Raw genomic sequence first — 21,611 nt, forward strand, 5'->3', positions numbered from 1 at the left:
TATTTCACAATTGCTTTGAGTGAGAATCTCTTGTAAATCTCCTTAGACATGCTGACATCTCTGTCACGATTACGAGTCTGGAAAAGATTCTCCGAGGCCTGGTAGAGTTGATGAAGCCTGCCATAGTCAAGAGACTGCATGATTTATGACCCCGACAGAACGGCATCAAGCCAACGATACCTGAAGCTCCTTACATATACAGTCAGTCAGACGTTGATTGTGAATACCCACCAAAATCAACACCGTAGGACAAATAAGCACCAGTGGGAATGAGATCTATATGATAAATGGGGAAGACAGCAGGATCTGTCTGATAAACGGATAGGAAAGGTGGATCTGGCCGACGTATTAGACACACTCATCACCATCGCGTCTATAGAGCTGCGAGCTGTCTTGTCATAGCTGATAAATACCCTCTATTTGTCTGTCTAAATCCACACGCTGAGAGATTTAATCATTTAGCTGTGTTGAATCAATGACTGACTCGCAACAAGCCGTTCTGTGCGACCTGGGACTAAATTTAGCAGAAAAAGCACCGTTGCTAAACCTCTGACCTAAAAAAGCCATTTAAATCTTTTAAAATACTGTCAGTGGGACACAAATCAGTTCAGTGGAATGAATGGAACATTAGCAGCCATTAACTGCATATGGAGGATGTTTAAATGGCTACTTAAGGTGAACATTGGTAAAGTGGGACACTTTTGGGAATGTAACTTTTCTGTGCACTTTTAATTAGGATCCAAATAGCATATTACCTGACATTACACTTTAATGGAAAACTTAGAATATTTCTTTGGTCAAAAGCAAACATTTCAAAATAGTCAATCCTGGGAAGAACAACAATGAAAGTATTAATAATTGTTATCACTATTGATTTATTTATTAGGATCGATTTTTTAAATCAGCTTATTTTAAAAACGTTATAAAAAGTTATTTCTCCTTAAAATACCATTAACATTTTATTCTCTGTTCAAAATGCCTAATTTGCATCACCATACACCCTTGTAAATGACCGACGTGTCAAAAGAATGTCTCAAAATCATATCAATAAAATTCACATTCCACATCATCTTTTTTGTATTTATGCAATGACAAACAAACAAATGATATCAGATCAAACTGACATTAAAAATCACAGTCCAAATAAAAAAAGTAAAAAGTACATGTTCTACAAAAGTAAGTGATTATCTACAGATGAACTGCCACTTGATCTTCCAGCCTCTCACTGCTGTTGTCCCTGTCCAAATCTTCACTGTTTACTCTTTCTGGACTATCTAAATCCAGCTGTGCTCTTGGGTTGTTGGATGCTCGTACGCTCTTGGTGAGACATATATTCCTCAGCATTGTGTCCTTTTGAATCTCCTGGTCCTGATTAGGGGCATCCAGACTGTTGTTCTCTTCCATGGGATGGTCAGCAGATGTTTCTGTGCATCCTGGGATCAGATCAGCCGATTCCCTGCTGTCATCCAGCGTGGCCCGGTTAGCAGTGTAGTTTAGTTTTGCTTTGATTCCTGCGTATAATTTAATCAGAGTGTCTCATTAACAGTGTTTGTCGGAATATTTCTCAGTAAAATTGATTTATTTTGGACTGACCTGAGATTTGTCTCTGAGATCTTCCATGACCACCACCACCACCACGTTCTTCACTGTCAGCATCAAGGTCTGGTGTATCAGGGGTGTCCAGAAACTCTGGGCTGTCGAAATCCATTGCTCTTTTGTGGCTCTCCTGGTGTTTGTCAGCATCATGTGGTTTACCAGCATGGTTTTTGAGGTTCATTCTACTGGCAAAAATCTTAATTATGGCATTAATCTCTCTCATTAAGTCCACATTTTGTCTGTCTGTGTCCGCAGCGTTGTGTTTTTCTAACATCTGGATCATTGCGGGTCGGTTTCTCCCGTTCTCCTCAGGTCTGTCCATTTCCTGACTGCTTATGTCCTCCATCGCTGCACGGAATTATAAGATGATGCATATATTCAGTAAAAAATACAGAAAAAGATATCCACTTTATTCAGTGAGCCAAAACTCATGACTCATTTACAGACCTTGTGAAATCGAAATTTGAGTTTTATGGATTTTATTCTGTGTCTGTTAGCAAACACCATTCAAATGTTTAGGTTTGGTTAGAATTGTAAAAAAATTTATAGACGTTTCTTCAAAAAGCTGCATTTATTTGATCCAAAATACAGTGAAAACAGTAATATTGTGGAATAATATCACAATTTAAAAGAACTGTTTTCTAATTTAATATATTTTCAAATGTAATTTATGCCTGCTGAATTTTCACTATCATTACTCCAGTCTTCAGTGTCACATGATCCTTCAGAAATCATTCTAATACGCTGATTTGGTGCTCAAGAAACATTTCTTACATTGTGTGGAAACCGTGATATATATTTTTTTCAGGACTGATAAAACTGGCAGATTTGATCCCCTATGTAAAACTACATACCTGTTGCTTTATGGATATGTTTGTTGGAGCTCTCAGTCAAGGCTGTGTCCATGTCAGTCCTGTCCATACTCATACTCTCTATATTAAGATGCAATAAAAATAATAATTTATTATTTATAATTATATTACATCAGCAGATATGTGCAAACAGTAGCAGGGTGAGGAACAGATAGAAGTATGGCTTACCTGCTGAGTTCCCATAATGCTCCTGCAATGCTTTATGGGTGTCTGTTGGCAGGTGTGTGTCAGTGATGAAGTATATATACACAATAGAAGTTTTGCAACAAATTGTTTACTCCAACAATCACATAAAATCCTACCTGCAAGTGCGGTTCTCAGCTGTAACCTCCAGTTGTCACCCTCTGAAACAAACAGTATTTTTAAATCAGTTATATATCTGCACCTAAAATATGATTATAATTTGGCTGGAGTAAGGCTGGAGTGTGTTTGTCAAATGACTTACAAGTGTTAAAATGTTGTGATCATCTAACAGGTTAATAAGAGTTTCATTCATGCATGCATAACATAATACCTCTACTGTCTTCTGCTGATCCTCTTTCAGCTAATCGGCTGTCTGTTTAAAAAAAAGGAAATAAAAACTAATAAACATCTAAATAATATTATTAACTTTAGCTTTATTTCTCATGTGTTTTCCTTGACTGATCACCTGAGTCGCTGCTCTCAATTGATTTCTCTTCAGCAACGTCTTAGGAAAGACATGTTAGAGAGGTCATATATGTCTTTCAAAATCCAGAGACAAAATAATATTCAAATATCAGCTTTTTTGTTCATAAATTGGATAGCATAAATTGTTCATTTACCTGCAGGATCTACCAAGTTTGGTTCGGGAGTTGCGATGGAAAAGTCTCAAATAAATAAAATACCTTATTAGACACATTACATGAATATATACGATAGATTATAGATTATAGAAAATATTATAGGCCTATAAAACATTATGCAAATTTTTATTAATATGATTTATATATTTAAGGAACATACCAAAGTGAAAATTATTTGTTGTAAACAAATATACTTTAACAAAAAAGTTATAGTAAATTCTGTAAATAGAGGAAAAATGTACCTCATAGATATGATACATTTAAATTTCATTCACTTTACTTAAACATATCTGATTAGGAGTAATATGTATTTATATTTCATGAGTCTAACATAAAATATTTAAATAGTGTCATGAAATTTAAGTTTGACCAACTCAATTTAGTTAGATTTAGGAAAGAGCAGCTATTACCTAAATCAACAAACATACAGGTCTGATTTTTTTTAATACAATTTTTCTTATACATGATCATGATTTCCCTGTTGCCTCCACTGTCTAATCACTCACCAGCAGTCGGATCTGTCGGATGTGCAGGATCCAGAATCCTCTCAGTTGCTAGTTCCATTTCTAAGGAGAAAGGGCTCCTTACGTCAGAAACCAATAACTAATAGCACAACTGACTGTTTTCTGATTCCCATATTCATATATTAGAGGATTAATAGCACTATTCCCTTCACTTCCATACAATAGAAAAAAAGGTCATATACCAAAGCGACAATTCACAGACCTGAGAGCTGTGATGGTTCAGTGTGGTCAGGAGGCAAATTCATTTCAAATGCATCTGAAGAGACATTGTGCAAAATGGGAATAAATAAATAAAAATTGCATGAATTTAAAAGTATTTAATACAATCATTAAACATGCTCACCGTTCAAGAAACTTAACAAATCTTCACTTCCTCCTAAAATATATAGTGAATAAATATAATTATAAAATTATGTCATTATAATTTATTTTAGCATTACTATAATAGATTATAATCAAAGCAAGGCAAATATTATTGTTCTAAACAATCAAATCAACACAAATAAAATGAAGTTTACCTCTCAAAGCTGCTGAATATACAGCGTTTATAAAGACTAGAGCAGTCAGGGAGCAGTTGATGCTGAGCCAGGAGGGAGAACGAGAGGGAAAATTACTACATTTTCCAAATGTCAATGTAAATGAAACATAAACACATTTAATATTGTTGAGCTGTCGCTCTCATCGTTCAATATCATTAATTTTACACCAGCAGTCATAAAACAGCCCTAGTAACACGGATCTTGTCATTTATGGTGGAAAATGCTGACTAAACGTATATTGACTAAATAAACCCAAAAAAGAAGAAGAAAAGAGAGTAGTTTGGTAACTTACAGCTTCATATTGAGTACTGATGTCCTTTCTGAAGGGCTTGTGTGTCATCTGTGGCTTTATATCAGTGCAGGTTGCTGATCTGGACAATAGGGTCATAGATGAGCAGTTACAGAGACACTGAGAAACCAGAAAAGACCTGTTTTGCTCTGAATGGCAGTTGTGTTTTATAATAATAAGGGGATGCATGGCTGAACTTACCCCATGGCATTTCCTTCCTTGCACAGAGATCCAGTGAAGGATTTTGTTTGTGCCATTGTGAAGAAACAGGAAACCTTTAGATTAAAGGCTTCTCATTTAACTTCATTTACCATAGACTTTTAAAGTAACACTACAGAGGAAAATATTTTTTATAAATAATAAAAAACACATTAGAATTGATCTCCTTTCTATTCAGAAGAGTGATGATAAAAAGTAGGATCATAGACACCTGATAATTTGCCATATAATATACAGATAAAGCATATAGTTGCTATAATTTAGAATGCTTCCTTGGGCACATAGACCCACAATTTCAATCAGAAATTTTTTGAGAGTTATTTCTTTTTAATATAACAAAATTAAAACGTAAATGTAATAAATAATGGTTTAACCTTATCTAGGGTTAGGCTAAGGAATTGTGCACCCCCTGAAACAATGTCTTTGATTACACTTAAGTAATGGAAGCATGTAGGCTACACACAACGATAAAGCAGATTTATAAAATATATAATTGATTTAATGTCCCACTGTACCAATATTAAATCAATAAATTTTTCAATCAATCATTTGTTGAGATGCATAATATAATTAAAAAAATCGTAAAGATGAAAAAAAAAAAAAAAAAAAACATTCTCTAATATGATCACTAGATGGCAGAAAAAGCTCAGGAAACTAGGTCTAACGTGTTGGAGGGCTAAATTCTGCAGTGCCACAAGCGTGCGAAAACACTTTGCTCCAAATGAAAACTCATGAAACAAAACATAACAGCTCAAAAGGCCCTGATGGCACTTCCGAACAAATTTAAATGTGCAATTTAAATTATGCTGTTAGCTATACATTTATACATTTGTCTATTTATTTGTTTTGTTTCTACTTATTTTAATGTTGAAAAATTACGTAATTTAAAAGAAGTACAAATTTGAAACCTCAGGGAATGAGCAGTAAACGAAGCACAAATATATTTAATGATGATCAACACTGAAGATGAAGCACTACCTGCAGGCTAACATACGTTATTAGCCTAAATTAAATTGTTTATTTATTATTTTCCCAAAATATATGTTTTGTAATCGTAGGCTACTGGCTAATACCAGTAAATTCCAGGTTGAGTAGCCTGGTAAAAACAGCTGCAGTAACTTTCTCAAAAAAAAAAACGAGAGTTTGACACTGTGGTGAAATAGTTGAGTCTCGCCTTAGAAGAGCATTGCGGAGCTTTAGGCTAAAAATTAAACCTAGTTTTCAACGAAAGCCAAACATTGTTTTCCTTTTTTTTTATTGAATTCCATAGAAATGTGAGGTAGCCTCTGTTTTCCCACCTGACTTCAAACATGTACCATTCACTTATATTAGAGAGGCTGCAATAAACGTACAGCTGAATAAAGCAAAGTGACATGGTCTTTTTCTCCCCCTTAAACAACATATTTCCTCTTTTAAATGGTTTATAAAACAAACAAAAAAATCTCTGCAAAAAAAGTATCTATTTCAAATTTTAAATGAATGAATTTACAATACAGTTAGATATTTAGATTTGATCTCTTCACACTGAACACAGGCAGAGGACAAATACGAGTTCAGCCTCCACTACAGAGCTAGTCTTCAACATCGGATTATTTCACTAATAGACAAGACCAAAAGTAAGAAATTAAACACTTAAACAAGAATTAAGGTATTAAAATATTCAATTTGTCTAGACAAGATGCTTTGAGAGTGACAAACCATATAATATTGTTGTTCGATCTTCAGTCAGCCAACCAACGGCAAACCACAGTAAAACACAACATGCAATTCTAAATCGATATTTCACCTGTTTAATTTGTTTAATTTTGGGGATAGAAAGAGATGTGTAATTCACTGAACAGTCACCTCTCAAACAAAAATTACAAAAATTCTTAGTTTCAAACAAATGTCTGAAACTCCATAAAAACAAAAGACAACTCCACTCGTACTACACACTCACACAAACACGCACGCAAACAGAACTGAAGGTAACAAAAATTGGCATATTATTGATTGTGTTACTTAGCAATTGGTACAAGTCCTTGAACAGCAACTAGTGAGAGTTTAACAAGATCCGGGACCATATCCAATTAACCTGCAATACACAGAACCAGCACAGCTGAAATGAAAGAGCTTCCACTATTGGAAAGAGAATGTTTTGATACACAATGATCGAACAAATCAGAAATATTACAGTAGTTTTGATTGAATCTTGAATTGAGTCTGGACGCAGAGCTGAAACGCACTGTAACGGGAGGAATCGTGACACTGGTGCAAAATGCTCTCTCCAACATCAAATCAGATTTCTCTTGTGCCAATCATCATATTCTTCAAAATCAAATGACTCCTCATAAGCATCTTCACTCAGAAGTTCAATATATATGACACCAGGTTTTGTATCCTTTGTGATCAAGATTATTGTAAAAACAGGGACTAAAATAACAAAAAAAAAAAGTTAAAAATAAGTCAGTGAAATGGTTTGAGTACAAGAACACTAGAGGGGACAAATAAAATTAATTTTATTATCCTTCTTCAGGTGGACATTTACGTGTTTCTAAACAATAACGGCGAGTGAAAGTTCACACCGTTTGCTTTTCTAACTCACATAGACAGGTGCAAAAACATCATGAGTTTCTTTGAGTTCAAGAACCCCTAAACAACAACTGAGGGGAAGAACAACAAAATAAAATGGTAACTTAACATTAGTTCTGTGTTATTTGCAACATAATAAAAATAACCACAAATTAAATCATTGTCCCCCCCACCAATTCACAATTCCAAGCAGGCCCACGGAGAGAGAGGGAGAGGGAGAGGGAGAGAGAGACGGATAGAGAGATGTGAAAGAGAGGGGGGGAGGTTGGGCAGTTGGTGTTCAGGGCTGGGCTCCAGCGGCAGTGGGCACTTGTGTGGCCATTGTGTTTGGGGCAGGGATGACGGGTGAGCCGGCGCTGATGTTTGCGATGTTGGGCTGTGTGCTCGGAGTCATAGAGGTGATGCCTGCAGTGCGAAAGCCACCAACACATTTAGCCTAGTGTTTTGATTTCCTGCACACAGTCGAAGTCTGAATATCTCTATTAGTAACATTCTGTTCAAAAGCTTTTTAATCAAAAGATAAGTTTTCAAAAAAAAAAAATTTATTACTATTAGTTAAAGTTTCACCCAAAAATGAACATTATCATTTATTCACCCTTATGTCATTCCAAATCTGTACGACTGTCTTTTGTAGAACACAAAAAAGCAAATTTAAAAATTCTAATGTTTCGAACACCACTGACTTCCATTGTTCCACAAACATCTTGTGTGTTCTGCAGGACAAGTCACAGATTCGAAATGACATGAGGGACATGACAATTTCAATAAAAGACTACTTAAATTAAATTTTCCATCAGAGGTGAAAGACAAATGGTTTACCTGCCATCAAGCTAGAAGAGCTGACTGGTGTGGAACTAGCAGCCATTCCTGCTGCCGGCGCTCCTCTGCCCTGGTCTTTAACTATAGGGTCTACACACAAAGAAACATACCATATATGTTATCTCAAAATGAAGACAAATTATGACATGAAGTTTCCATCAACATGTACATTCATTCCATATGAAGCCAATTAAACAGTTCCATGACACCTTTCAACTTGCATCTGGCAAATTCACTCAAACCAAAAACTCTCTGTAACAAAATTGTACTAACCCAGAACTCAAAAATAAGGATGGCCTAGGGCTAGTGTGTGAGTTTTAGACCATTTGTCCATAACCATTAGTTATAAAATATTTTATTTTAGGTGATCATTTACATGTTTTTTTTTTTCTTATTTTGGCAATGACCAGGATAATTCACAAGAAAATAGAGAGCAAAAGGAGACGACATGTAAGTATTTGTCCTCTGCATTCAACTCATCCAAGTTAGTGCACACACATTAGGAGCAGTGAGAAGTGAACACACTGCAAACCGTGGACACACACACACCCGGAGCAGTGGGCAGCCATTCACTGCGGCGCCTGGGGAGCGATTGGGGGTTAGGTGCCTTGTCGTTTCCTGCCAGCATTGAGAATCGAATGGGTTACAAGTCCGACTCTCTAATCATTAGGCCACAACTGCCCCTTTTTATAGCTTTTTCATAAATTATGTATAAAAAAAATAATAATAATAATTGGGCCAATGCGAGTAAAATTCGAAGAGACTGTATAACAGCTGATTAATATTTTTGAGCTCCGCAATCAGTTTCTAGTCCCAAATGAAATCACCATGAGGAAGAAACATGTATTAATGAATAGAACATGTCACCATTTATTACTGATCAAATAGCTTTGAATAATGCAGGACCATAAATTCATTGATTTATTCAACTGTATATAAAAGGACACACAAGCAAAAACGGACATCAAACTCTGAGACTGGAAAGCATTCACAGGTTTCCAGGGAGTCAATTTTGAAATTGCTAAACTCTGGGAACTCACAGAAGTAAGGGTGGTCCATGGCCTCGCGGGCAGTCAGTCGGGCCTGGTGGTCATAACGTAGCAGCTTGTCCAGAAAATCCAGAGCCTCTGTACTGACCAGGTGCTGATTCTCACTGTGCACAAACCGTTCCCATCTTTTCCGGGAGTGTCTGGGTGAATGAGTGAGATGTTAAAATGGTATTAATATGACTATACACACACACAAACACTTCAGTTTTATAACTAAAAATGAAAGAACTATGGAGGTACTTAACCCTCATGTGGTGTTCAAAACCCTATAACACTTGTGGTGTTCCCGGTCAAAAATGACAGGCCCATAAAAAAAAAAGCTTATAAATCACTCATTATACCATATTTTCACCCAATCTTGGATTCAATCTTTTTGTCAACATGTTCTCTTTCAATTAGGACTGGTTTTATATTTTGATTTGCATCTGAATAATCATAGGCCTCATTTATTTGAGAGTAGGCATTTCATTTTTTGAGTAATTTTTTTAAAAATTTTGAATAATTTTGGAAATATTAAATCAAATCTGAAGAAAATTGGTATTGTTGATCACACTAGTCTACTCTAATGTTTCACCTGGAATTTTGTTTTGAAAAACTTTTATTTTGTACAAAATGGCACAGAGTTACTCTTGTGGTGTTCCACTGGGCCATTGAGGGCCATTGTTTCAGTTGGCCATTGAAAGTGAATGGGAGAGACATGTGTTAGAAGTCCATGAGGAATATCTTTAGATCTGAGTGATGGATTATGGTGAGTTTGGGCTCTTTTTAATCTTAACAATCTCATGTAAATAATGATGTGCCATTTTCCACAATTTATGCATGCTTCATTGAGTTATGAGTTAAAACGCGACATAAGTGCTAGGCTACATCTATATTCAAGGTTCTATGTGCGCCTGTTGGGGTTTGTGTGTTACAACTCCATTAGGAATATCTTTAGATCTGAGTGATGGATTATGCTGAGTTTGGGCTGTTTTTAATCATGATAGTCTGCTGAAAATAATGATGTACAGTTTTCTACGATCTGTGCATGCTTCGTGAAGTTATGAGCGAAAACCAAACGTGAGTGCTTCATGAGTATATACTTGGCTAGATGCGTCTGTGGTATTTTCTGTGTTAGAACGCCATGAGGAATATCTTTAGATCTGATTGATTGAATATATTGAGTTTGAGCTCTTTTTAATCGTGAGCTCCTGCTGTAAATAACGATGTGCCATTTTTCATGATCGATGTATGTTTCATGAAGATACGAGTAAAAAGGCCAAGTCTAAGCTACCTTGATTGGCTACGTGAGTGTGCGTCTGTGGTATTTTTTTGTGTTAGAACTCCATGAGGAATATCTTTAGTTCTGAGTGATGGATTATGTTGAGTATGGACTCATTTTAATTGTAAGCATCTGCTGTAAATAATGATGTGTCATTTTCCACAATCGGAGCATGTTTCATGAAGTTACGAGCGGAAATGTGTCTAAAATTCAGAATCCATACATGGTTTACACATGGGTCTCTTGAAGGGCTTCTTTTAGAAAAACCTAGCTCAAGTTTAGTAAAAAGCCTGAAACAATTATGCTTGTTGTATTCTACTCATTGAGACCTTTCAAATGACATGACACAGGACTATCTGAGCTGTATGATGTATTTGACATATTGCTGAATGTAATACAAAAAAGTAGTTTATAAATTATGATTTTTTTTCTTCTAATTATCAGCAAATAACTCGGCACTACTTAGGAGTTTATCAAATTGGCTACATTCATTGTAAATTTCAGACTCTAAGCTTTCAAATGACACCTATTTTAAGTTGATCAAGGTAATAGTTTTGAAAAATATTATGATTATTTATTTCGCAGCTAGGTGGCGCTTGCAGGGGGGTACACTCAGTTTTAGAGTGATAACTCAGCAGTCGTTAGGAGTTGATCAAAGTGATTAGATGCATTAAAAAGCTGAGATTCTAAGCTTTAAAATGATACATATTTTGTGTTGTTCCATTCATTGGATGCATTGGTCTCTCCCATTCACTTTCAATGGCCCATTGAAACAATGGCCCACAATGGCCCAGTGGAACACCACAAGTGTAACTCTGTGCCATATTGTACAAAATAAAAGTTTTTCAAAACAAAATTCCTGGTGAAAAATTAAAGTAGACTAGTGTGATCAACAGTGCCAATTTTCTTCAGATTTTATTTAAAATTTCCAAAATTATTCAAAAATAATGTTTTTTTTACTAAAAAAATTAGATGCCTACTCTCAAATAAATGAGGCCTACGATTAATCAGATGCAAATAGAAATATAAAACCAGTCCTAATTGAAAGAGAACAAGTTGACAAAAAGATTGAATCCAATATTGGGTGATAATATAGCATAACAAGTGATTTATAAGCTATTTTGTGTAGGCTCGTCATTTTTGACCGGGAACACCACAAGTGTGACTCTGTGTCATTTTGTACAAAATAAAAGCATTTCAAAAGAAATTTCCTGGTTAAACATTAAAGTAGACTAGTGTGATCAACAGTGCAATTTATTTTCATATTTTTCTCAATATTGCCAAAATTAACAACAAATAATGCTTTTTTCACTCAAAAACTGAGGTGCATAAGCTCGGATAAATGACTCCTACAATTAAACTGTTTGAAAATTGAATACAAAACCAGTCCTAATTGAAAGAAAACAAGTTGATAAAAAGATTGAATCCAATTTTTGGGGATAATACAGCATAACGAGGGATTTATAAGCTATTTTGTGTAGGCCTGTCATTTTTGACCGGGAACACCATAGGTGTAACAAGGTGAAAAAAACAACACAAAAAAAGTAAAAAAAATAAAAATAAAATTTGGACAAGTTGTTATAGTCTCTGTGAACAAAGTCACTAAGTTTCAGTTCAATGCGATAACATTAACTAGTATTTTCAGGAAAAAGAAAATCTTCTCCAGTCAAAAATGACATGAACACCACATGAGGGTTAAAGGACAAGTTCGGTATTTTACACTTAAAGCCCTGTTTACAGATCGTTTCTGATGAAATAGAACGGTTAAGATTAAAATTTGGACACATGCTGCTGTCCCGAGAATTTTAGATTTCTTTCGCTTTCCCCAAAACCTCTAGAATGGGTGTATAGGTGCACTGGAACAATCCTTCATAAAACGCATTAAACTTTCGTTTACAAAAGACGTGAAACTCACCGAGTGGTCAGGGGTGTTCACTGATATGCTCACACAAAAATCGCTGCAAAAGATGCTTTCCAACAGGTTTTATCGTAGTTTTTGTCCAACTCCATTGACTTGTATTGAATGTGCTGTGTGAGGTACGGTATTACTCCGCCGCTTCTTCTTCTGCTTCTTCTGTGTATTCAATGAAATGCCAGCGGTTTGCTTGCAATTGGCAAAGGTGCATTATCGCCACCAACTGGGCTGGAGTGTCTATCATTCAAGCTCTCAACGGAAGAATCTACGGGTGTGAGACGTTTGGAAAAATAGATTCACAGTTTTACAACGAATGGTAAAACACCTGTTGGAAAGCATCTTTTGCAGCGATTTTTGTGTGAGCATATCAGTGAACACCCCTGACCACTCGGTGAGTTTCACGTCTTTGTAAACGAAAGTTTAATGCGTTTTATGAAGGATTGTTCCAGTGCACCTATACACCCATTCTAGAGGTTTTGGGGAAAGCGAAAGAAACCTAAAATTCTCGGGACAGTAGCATGTGTCCAAATTTTAATCTTAACCGTTCTATTTCATCAGAAACGATCTGTAAACAGGGCTTTAAGTGTAAAATACCGAACTTGTCCTTTAAAAAAAAAAGAAAAAAAAAAAAGAATACTTGTTTTAATCAACATACCTGCCCAATATGTCATTGAAGCGTGGGTCCAGCTCAATGTTATATTTGTCAATGTAATCATACAGGTCCTCTGTACCCAGAACCTTTGCAATCCGAACCAACTAAACAGAAAAATGAGATCACATCAATAAACTGTTCACAACAGACATTAACCAGCATTATAAAAGTAGTTTGGAGCAAACATATATCAGGTATAATGTAATGACTGGACATCACTGCTATTTGTTTAGAATAAGTTGAGGCTAAAAATCAATTAATAAATGGTGGACCTGGTCATAGTTGTCATGTCCATGGAAAAACGGTTCCTTCCTGAAGATCATACTGGCCAGCATGCATCCGAGACTCCACATATCCAGACTGTAGTCATACATCTGGAGAGAGACCAAAACATTTATTTGACTAACTCAAAAATATCAACTGGAATTGTCATTAAATGTGAAAACCACAATTAAAAATCTTAAGTAGATGTCAATGATTAATCACTAAACGATTAATCTGAATTACTAATTATTCAATTGTGGATTCATAAATTTGAACTCAAATGTGTTCAGTAATCATGCAATGTCCACCACAAAAACCCTGATCTTATATTAATGTAAAATAAGATATCTGTGTGGCAAAAGTATCTATTAATGGACACTATAGCATGCAAGAAGCGGACAAATCGTACTGCAACATTCGATTAGCACACATGCATTCTATGTTGCTCCGAAAAAAATGTATTCCAAGATATGAAATCATTTGTGTCATAGTGTGTAGTACCGATTGATTGATTGTTAATAACCTTGAAAATTCACATCCCTTATCTTAAGAGACTAACCTGATAGTCCACAAGTAGTTCAGGGCCTTTAAAATATCGGGAAGCCACACGCACATTGTACTCCTGGTTTGGGTGGTAAAACTCAGCCAATCCCCAATCAATCAAACGAAGCTTTGAAGGGAAAATGCATATTTGACTAATCAAAAATTGGACTCAATCTATACACACATTAAAATCGCCATCAATTACTCACCCTTATGTCGTTCCAAACCCATAAGAAATTCGTTCATCTTTGGAACACAAATGAAGATATCATTAATTAAATCTTTGAGATTTTTGTCTCTCCATTGACAGTCCACACAACTACCACTTTGCTGATTTCTCATTAAGAGATCGTAAAACTAATCTGTTGAATTGAGTAGTTTAGTCCAAATTAAATTGAGGTTTTTACACAAAAATGAACCTCATTGGTTCTCGCACATCAAGCATGTTTGAGAATCTGTTTTCCATATCTGATGTGTGCTGTTGATAAATGTTTATATGTGAATAAAAACCTAAAACATTAATTCAATAAATGTTCATTTCTTTTTTCCATAACCGACAAAGCTCGTTAACCGATCATTAACCACTAACCGACAAGACTATGTTAAATTACATTAGAATGGATAAGGGTCTACTTTTACAAGCGCAAATAGCAGCATAAACAGAAGAACATGAAGATTCATCGTCACATCACGCACCTGCAGCGCTTCTGTGAACGGAGAAAAACAGAAAATCATATATATATAAAAAGGAATAAATACACTAAATATATTTCTCTTAAATTAACAGATTAACAAAAAGAAAACTGCAGCAAGTAGTATATGCTGAGTTTCAGTTCAATTTTGTGACGCGCTCCACAAAAAAGTTCACGGAAAGGAAACCAAGACAGCATAAATCACATCCTGTTTGTTTGTTTTTTTTATTTTACAAATGCACGTTTTATTTTTATTGTGTGTACACAAATAAAAATAAACCTTTTACAGTTTCGAATGACATCTTACTCTTAATCAGCATGACCAGAGTATTTTAAGCTGTTTCAGCAGTCATAAGGAAACATTAAGTGATCGCGCAGACGCCTCGCGCACACACACAACATATCAGTTCTAGCATTGCTAACTTGACATCGCATCCTGTTAAAAAATATAATAAAATCCAGTCAACCAAACATATAAAGTTACACTGCTCAATTTAAATAGTCCTTAGTACAATCTGTGCCATTCAGCGTGCCCTGTAGATTTATGCCAAAAACATTTTGCACATGTGAAGAATGATGTTTTACGCCAATATTAGAACTGCGAGTGAAGTATAAAGCCTGTTTTCCATAAATAAAAGATTAGCATGCGAACACGTCGCAAATATGGAAACATTTGGATTTGTGCCGAATGAGAGAGGTAGGCTACGTGAGTCCAACATCAGTTTCTATTTTGCTTAAAGGACAATTCCGGTATTTAACACTTTGAGTCTATTTTGTAGTTTGTTTTGGATGAACAAGAGTGGTGGACAAAGAAATTTTGACAATGGTTCCTGTCGCGACTTTTTGACTATTTTAGAATTGCCCATGACCGCTTTAGAATGGGAGTCAATGGCCATGCACAAACATGTCCTTAAAACAACCCTTAACGTTCGTTTTCAAAACTGTGGAACTCACCGAGTGGGTTAGTGGTGTTCGTTGACGATTAAAAACAAATATCGCCGCAATGTATGATTTCAATCCGTTTATTTTTCTATAGTGGAACTATTTTTTCAGATACCTCACAACCGCGTATAAACTTCCGCTCTTCCGCAACTTCCGTTGCTCTGCTCACGCTAGCCTTCTGAGAGACAGAGAACCGAGCGAAAAGACCTAAAAGACTACAATCAAATGTAAACAGCATCCTTTCCGTTTCCGGTAGCGCACTAATATCAACAAGCAATGAGTCCTCCAACGGAAATCAATGGATTTTACAAAATGGCAAATAAAACACGACAGAAACTGTATTTCGCTACGCTACTTGTTTTGGAACATCAACGAACACCACTAACCCACTCGGTGAGTTGCACAGTTTTGAAAACGAACGTTAAGGGTTGTTTTAAGGACATGTTTGTGCATGGCCATTGACTCCCATTCTAAAGCGGTCATGGGCAATTCTAAAATAGTCAAAAAGTCGTGACAGGAACCATTGTCAAAATTTCTTTGTCCACCACTCTTGTTCATCCAAAACAAACTACAAAATAGACTCAAAGTGTTAAATACCGGAATTGTCCTTTAAAATTATTTTGTTTTGGCTTAATGTTTATATTTATTATATAATTTTCAGTCTTGTTCTCTTCTGAATACTTGTACTTTTTTAACCGTTTAACTGGTAGTTAATGATGTTAATTATTGACTAATATAAGTTAATTATTAGTTTACCAGTTAATTATGAGAATCCCTAATTCATATGGATTAGTTTTACAAAATCTCTTAATGAACGTTTTGAAGCTTGAAAGTGGTAGTTGCGTAGACTGTCAATGGAGGGACAGAAATCTCTCAATTACATTGAAAATATCTTCATTTGTGTTTCGAAGATGAACGAAAGTCTTACGGGTTGGGAATGACATGAGGGCGAGTAAATTATGACTTTTTGGGTGAACTAACCCTTTAACATTCAAAAGTTTGCCATCAGTAAGAATTTTTTTTTTTTTAAGAAATTTATACTTTCAGCAAGGACACATTAAATTGATCAGAAGTGACAGTAAAGATTTTTACATTGTTACAAAACACTTTCAAATATATGCTGATCTTTTGAACTTTCTAAAAATCAAAGTATTGTAAAAGCACCACAGTTTCCAAAAAAAAAAAAAAAAAAAAGTAAAAAAAAATTTGAAGCACAACTGTTTTCAACAATGATAAATGTTTCTTGAGCACCACATCAGCATATTAGTAGAGATGCACCGATTTCAATTTTTTGGTCATATAATGGGCAATTATTCTTTTTTTCAAATAAAAGTCATAATTATGATAGTCATCATATAGATATTAAAGGGATACTCCACCGTTTTTTCATATTAAACTATGTTATTCCCTTAACTAAGACGAGTTGATACATACCTCTCTCGTCTCAGTGCGTGCACTAAATCGCTCTGTCTTGCAGCGAAACTTTGTTAGCCCAGTTCATTCAATATGTGCCAAGCAGAGAAGCTACCAAACACCTCACGTTTTCCCTATTTAAATACAGTTACTCGCGTAGTGTAACTCGACCTAGGACGGTGACACAAAACAAAACATTGCGCTTTTCTAAGCGTGTAAAATGGATAACTATATTGTATGGCGGAATACCATAGCAAGTGCTTGGAAGCACTTCGACTTTGGCACAGTAATATCTTCACTCATGAAAAATCCTCTCACCGGCCCCCGCTCCCTCTAGTGAAGATATTACTGCGCCAAGTCGAAGTGCTTCCAAGCACTTGCTATGGTATTCCGCCATACAATATAGTTATCCATTTTACACGCTTAGAAAAGCGCAATGTTTTGTTTTGTGTCACCGTCCTAGGTCGAGTTACACTACGCGAGTAACTGTATTTAAATAGGGAAAACGTGAGGTGTTTGGTAGCTTCTCTGCTTGGCACATATTGAATGAACTGGGCTAACAAAGTTTCGCCGCAAGACAGAGCGATTTAGTGCACGCACTGAGACGAGAGAGGTATGTATCAACTCGTCTTAGTTAAGGGAATAACATAGTTTAATATGAAAAAACGGTGGAGTATCCCTTTAAGTGGCTGTTTCTTCACTGTCAATGTGTTCAAATCAAGCCACTTAATATCTATATGATGACTATCTTGGACCACTCCGATGAACTCAATTTTTTAAAACTGGCAACAAAACGGACCGGCCAGTCACCGTTCCGGGCTGAGCATGTGGAAAACTGGCTGATTCCGGACCCTGGCCGTTCGATCGGTGCATCTCTACATATTAGAATGATTTCTGAAGGATCATGTGGCACTGAAGACAGGAGAAATGATTCTAAAAATTCATCTTTGCCATCACAGGAATACATTACAAAAATATATAAAAAAAAGAAAAAGTTATTTTAAATTGCAGTATTTCAAAATACTGCTGTTTTTACTGCATCTGATCAAATAAATGCAGCCTTGATCAGAATATGGGATTTTCAAATGAATTAAAAAAAAGCATACTGACCACAAACTTTTGAATGGTGTTGTACATATACATAAATAAAAAAGCAATGCTCAATGTTGGGTATATTAACTTGGGCGATACCTTTCTGTGCTCATGGTCAATCATAACATTGTGTGGTTTTACGTCTCTGTGCATTATTCCCATACTGTGGCAGTAGTCGAGAGCCTGGGGATAAAAGAGCGAAGATAAGCATTAGATCTAACATCAGTGCAAAGCAGTTGAGCTCTGTGTAAAGTTTCCACAGCAACAGAACATTCTTACTATTACTATGAGCATTACTCAAACTGTTTTGCCATTACAAATAAGCCAGAGAGGCAGATATTGGCTGGTTATGTTCCATGTTATCGCTCTTGTAACAGTTTTAAAATGGGCTTAAATAATGGTACGGTCAATATGCACCTTTGTACAGGAGAATCAATGTGATCATCTCACCTTAAGAATTTCATACATGTAGAAGCGAATGTCATAGTCTGATAATGTTTGATACAGTTGCTGTGAAGAAAGAGAAACAGTTTACTACAACCTCAAATTAAATGCATTTAAATTCTACAAGGAGGGCCGACAAATAAAAACATCTCTTACCTTGAAGTCCGTGTTGTTAACATGCTCAAAAACCAGCGCTGGTGTTCGGGACTGTGGATGGAAAAAGCAGAATGGGTTTTAACCCCGAGGGCACACAAACAAACTTGCATATTTACTTTGAAAATTAATTAACTTTCCAAGAAAATACCAGCAAGACATTATAAAAAGAGTCACAGTTAAAAACACACTGACACAGTCTTAAAGTTAGGAAGACAATGACAGTCGAACTCCCAAATATTTCAAACTCACCACAGGATCCTTTACGATGTCTAAAAGCGTTATGATGTTGGGGCCTCCTCTCAAGTTCTCCAGAATTTTTATTTCTCGTTTAATTTTCTTCTTTTTCACTGGCTAAACGTACAAGGGGGAACAAAAAAAACCTTAAATATAAACTGACTTATCTCCTGTCAAATCTTCTCTGAGGTGTGAAACCAAACATCAGATGATACCTTGAGTATTTTGACGACTACTTTCTCATTGTTAGTGATGTTTATGGCTTCAAACACTTCACTGTATTTTCCCCGGCCAAGCTTTCGCACTAACTGATAGTCGTCCTGATTTCTGCATAATACAAACATACAACAGAGTACATACAATGTGAGTTTAACACTACCATGGTGAAAGCATCAAACAATACTTGATAAAGCAGCACATTTGATCCAAGGCTTCGAAAAAGCACAAACACTTAAATAACAATTAAATGTCAAAATTGGCTATTTACACCACATGTAATTTTTAAGTGCTAAAAAATGAAAGAGAACACACCCCCAGTCCACCACATGGGATTCATAGTCCCAGTACTCTCTGGGTCGCTGTGTGTTTACATCAGGGTAAACTCGAGAGCGACTTGGGACCGGGCCAGACATATTCTACACACGGTATTCCCTGAAACACCTGGAAAGACAACAGTATAAAATACTGAGAGTTTACAGGAGGATGTTTATCAGATCAAACAGCTTTGAATAGCACAGTAAATAAAAGCTCTGAACTGCATCTAGACCAGGGGTTTTCAAAGTGAGATACAGGGCTGCAGGTCAAATGTTTAGAGAAAAACTCTACAAAAACGTTTAAGTTAAATAAATTAAACAGGTAAATAAATAAAAGCTGATTTAAATAAGTAAAATGGGAGAATTAATAAATGCACAGTACAATAATTAGCAGACAAATATCGTAATGCAACTTAATAGAAATTAAATATTTTCCAAGTTATATTTTAACATTATTAATAGGACTAAGTTTCTTTTCCACAGTACACACTGGGCCTTTTTACAAGAAACTAAACCGATGCCTTTTAAATTTTAGAATAGGGCCCATCGCATGAGGATGATCATATTTGGAGGTCTGTGGGTTCTAAAAGATTGAAAACCCCTGATCTAGATTAATTTCATAAAGTGTTAAGCATACTTATATATGTTGGTTATTACCTTGGAGGAGTCCTCCAAGCAGCAAATGACAGGTGAAGCTGATGAAGGCAGATGTGATGACTTTATGGTGAAGCATAGGCTACAAAATACATTAAATAAGCCTGTTAAGACAGCTGATGATCAAATCAATTCAAAGTAAACCACTTTCATTTGAAATTCACTACACAAACAACCCACCTGATTGTAATTCGAATGAAAGAGGACATCCAGGAGCTTATTCAGGAGACACAGCAATCCTAAAAGTCCTTCCTCATGGCCCTCCAGATGCTGGAAAACACAAGGACGTTGTAAACTTTACAGACACCGCTGTGCAACATCAGCCTGAGTGTCAAAGTACTGATTTATGGAACAACGTCCATAAATAAACTAGATTACTGCACTGCCAGATAGTCAGACTAACAAATCGCTGTTTGTGACAAGACTTGTGATCTTCCTGAATGAATTACTAACTATAAAACCACATGAATTAGCTTAATTAAAGCAGGGATGGGAGAACAAACACATTGGAATATATAAAAGCCGAACTAGAAATTATATTTAAGCTCTATAGCCTCCATTATAAAGAGAAATACTAGTAAATTTTTCCTTAAATCAATATCTTGTTTTGAGGAGCCAAAGGCCTGGTGACACAGCCAAAGAAATCAGTTTAGCTCACTGGACAGCTTATCTGCATTCCACATATAATACATATTATTAAATAACTACAAACAGGTCATATGCAATATAATTACAGGATGTCTCAATTGTATTATCAGCTTTCCTAACAGCTGTTAGTTAACGTTAGCCAGCTAACCGCTAACTAGCATAACGTTTGCCACGCCTAAGCCATATCTAATTCATTTTACGACACATTTAACTCATTCACACTCCAAATAGTTCATTTCAATTTAAAACAGATTATAGAAGCATAAATCACCCAATACATGAACCCGGGGACACATAACACAGTGTTCTATCGCACAAATGCTGCTAGCTGAACGTGGCGCAACACGCCACATCAAAGCTAACGCCATTCGCACAAAAGATTAAACAAGCGCATTCAAGGAAATACATACCAATTCATAGTCATAAGAAGTATAAAACATACACGAAGCTTATAATTGTGTTTAATCGGACCCGGAATTAATCCAGCCAGTTTATGCCGGTTTTTATAAAGAATACGGCGGGTTTAAGTGGTTAGCGAGTAGCACTGGCACGCGCTAACTGTGTCGCCTGCAAATACTATGAGATAAATTCACACAAGCATGTATTAGTAGTGTAGTGCCTTACACGTGTGTCCTTTTTTGAAATAATGCGAAAAGCCAGTAAACATAAGAATACAAATATCAGTAGGTCGTAAAAGCACACTGCATTACCTCTCGGCGTCTCCTGATAGACAATATGGCGGATGCTGCACTGGAGAAAGGCTGCGTCTCATTACCTAGCGAGCTGCTCGACAAGAACGTGTTGAATGCGCATGTGATGTCTCAAGATGCTGTCTACGTAGGCAGCTCACTAGTTTTTGAGGCACG

General features: G+C 35.9%; 2 protein-coding genes across 2 annotated transcripts; both read right to left on the reverse strand.

Moving 5' to 3' along the window:
* Nucleotides 1-876: 876 nt before the first annotated feature.
* Nucleotides 877-6,129, reverse strand: LOC311306892 (uncharacterized protein). The gene is made up of 13 exons (XM_084435505.1): nucleotides 4,648-6,129; nucleotides 4,335-4,396; nucleotides 4,160-4,192; nucleotides 4,019-4,072; nucleotides 3,799-3,858; nucleotides 3,272-3,316; nucleotides 3,118-3,156; nucleotides 2,983-3,024; nucleotides 2,771-2,812; nucleotides 2,637-2,678; nucleotides 2,451-2,528; nucleotides 1,594-1,944; nucleotides 877-1,511 (listed from the first exon to the last, which is right to left on the reverse strand). The coding sequence occupies exons 1-13, from the start codon at nucleotides 4,653-4,655 to the stop codon at nucleotides 1,189-1,191; spliced, it is 1,179 nt and encodes a 392-aa protein (XP_084291631.1). The 5' UTR covers nucleotides 4,656-6,129; the 3' UTR covers nucleotides 877-1,188.
* A 508-nt stretch (nucleotides 6,130-6,637) lies between these two features.
* csnk2a1 (casein kinase 2, alpha 1 polypeptide) lies at nucleotides 6,638-21,590 on the reverse strand. The gene is made up of 15 exons (XM_084435504.1): nucleotides 21,456-21,590; nucleotides 20,278-20,367; nucleotides 20,101-20,179; nucleotides 19,442-19,570; nucleotides 19,126-19,237; nucleotides 18,926-19,027; nucleotides 18,677-18,727; nucleotides 18,527-18,586; nucleotides 18,176-18,259; nucleotides 13,954-14,064; nucleotides 13,403-13,504; nucleotides 13,134-13,234; nucleotides 9,294-9,442; nucleotides 8,254-8,343; nucleotides 6,638-7,839 (listed from the first exon to the last, which is right to left on the reverse strand). The coding sequence occupies exons 4-15, from the start codon at nucleotides 19,540-19,542 to the stop codon at nucleotides 7,715-7,717; spliced, it is 1,188 nt and encodes a 395-aa protein (XP_084291630.1). The 5' UTR covers nucleotides 19,543-19,570; nucleotides 20,101-20,179; nucleotides 20,278-20,367; nucleotides 21,456-21,590; the 3' UTR covers nucleotides 6,638-7,714.
* Between the last annotated feature and the right edge of the window lie 21 nt (nucleotides 21,591-21,611).

The sequence above is a fragment of the Rutilus rutilus genome (assembly GCF_951802725.1).
Source record: "Rutilus rutilus genome assembly, chromosome: 17".
Taxonomy (NCBI): Eukaryota; Metazoa; Chordata; class Actinopteri; order Cypriniformes; family Leuciscidae; genus Rutilus; species Rutilus rutilus.

Bases quoted from the DNA above. Each gene is read 5' to 3' on its own strand.
- LOC311306892 (XM_084435505.1), bottom strand. The intron at 3,317-3,798 runs GTGAGTGATTAG...TATTTATTTGAG, and splicing joins TCCGACAGATCCGACTGCTG to ACTTTTCCATCGCAACTCCC. The intron at 2,813-2,982 runs GTATTATGTTAT...TGTTTGTTTCAG, and splicing joins ATCAGCAGAAGACAGTAGAG to AGGGTGACAACTGGAGGTTA.
- csnk2a1 (XM_084435504.1), bottom strand. From the start codon at position 19,542: ATGTCTGGCCCGGTCCCAAGTCGCTCTCGAGTTTACCCTGATGTAAAC. The intron at 14,065-18,175 runs GTATCGCCCAAG...TTCCCTTCAAAG, and splicing joins TTGACCATGAGCACAGAAAG to CTTCGTTTGATTGATTGGGG. The intron at 13,235-13,402 runs GTCCACCATTTA...TTTTCTGTTTAG, and splicing joins GACATGACAACTATGACCAG to TTGGTTCGGATTGCAAAGGT.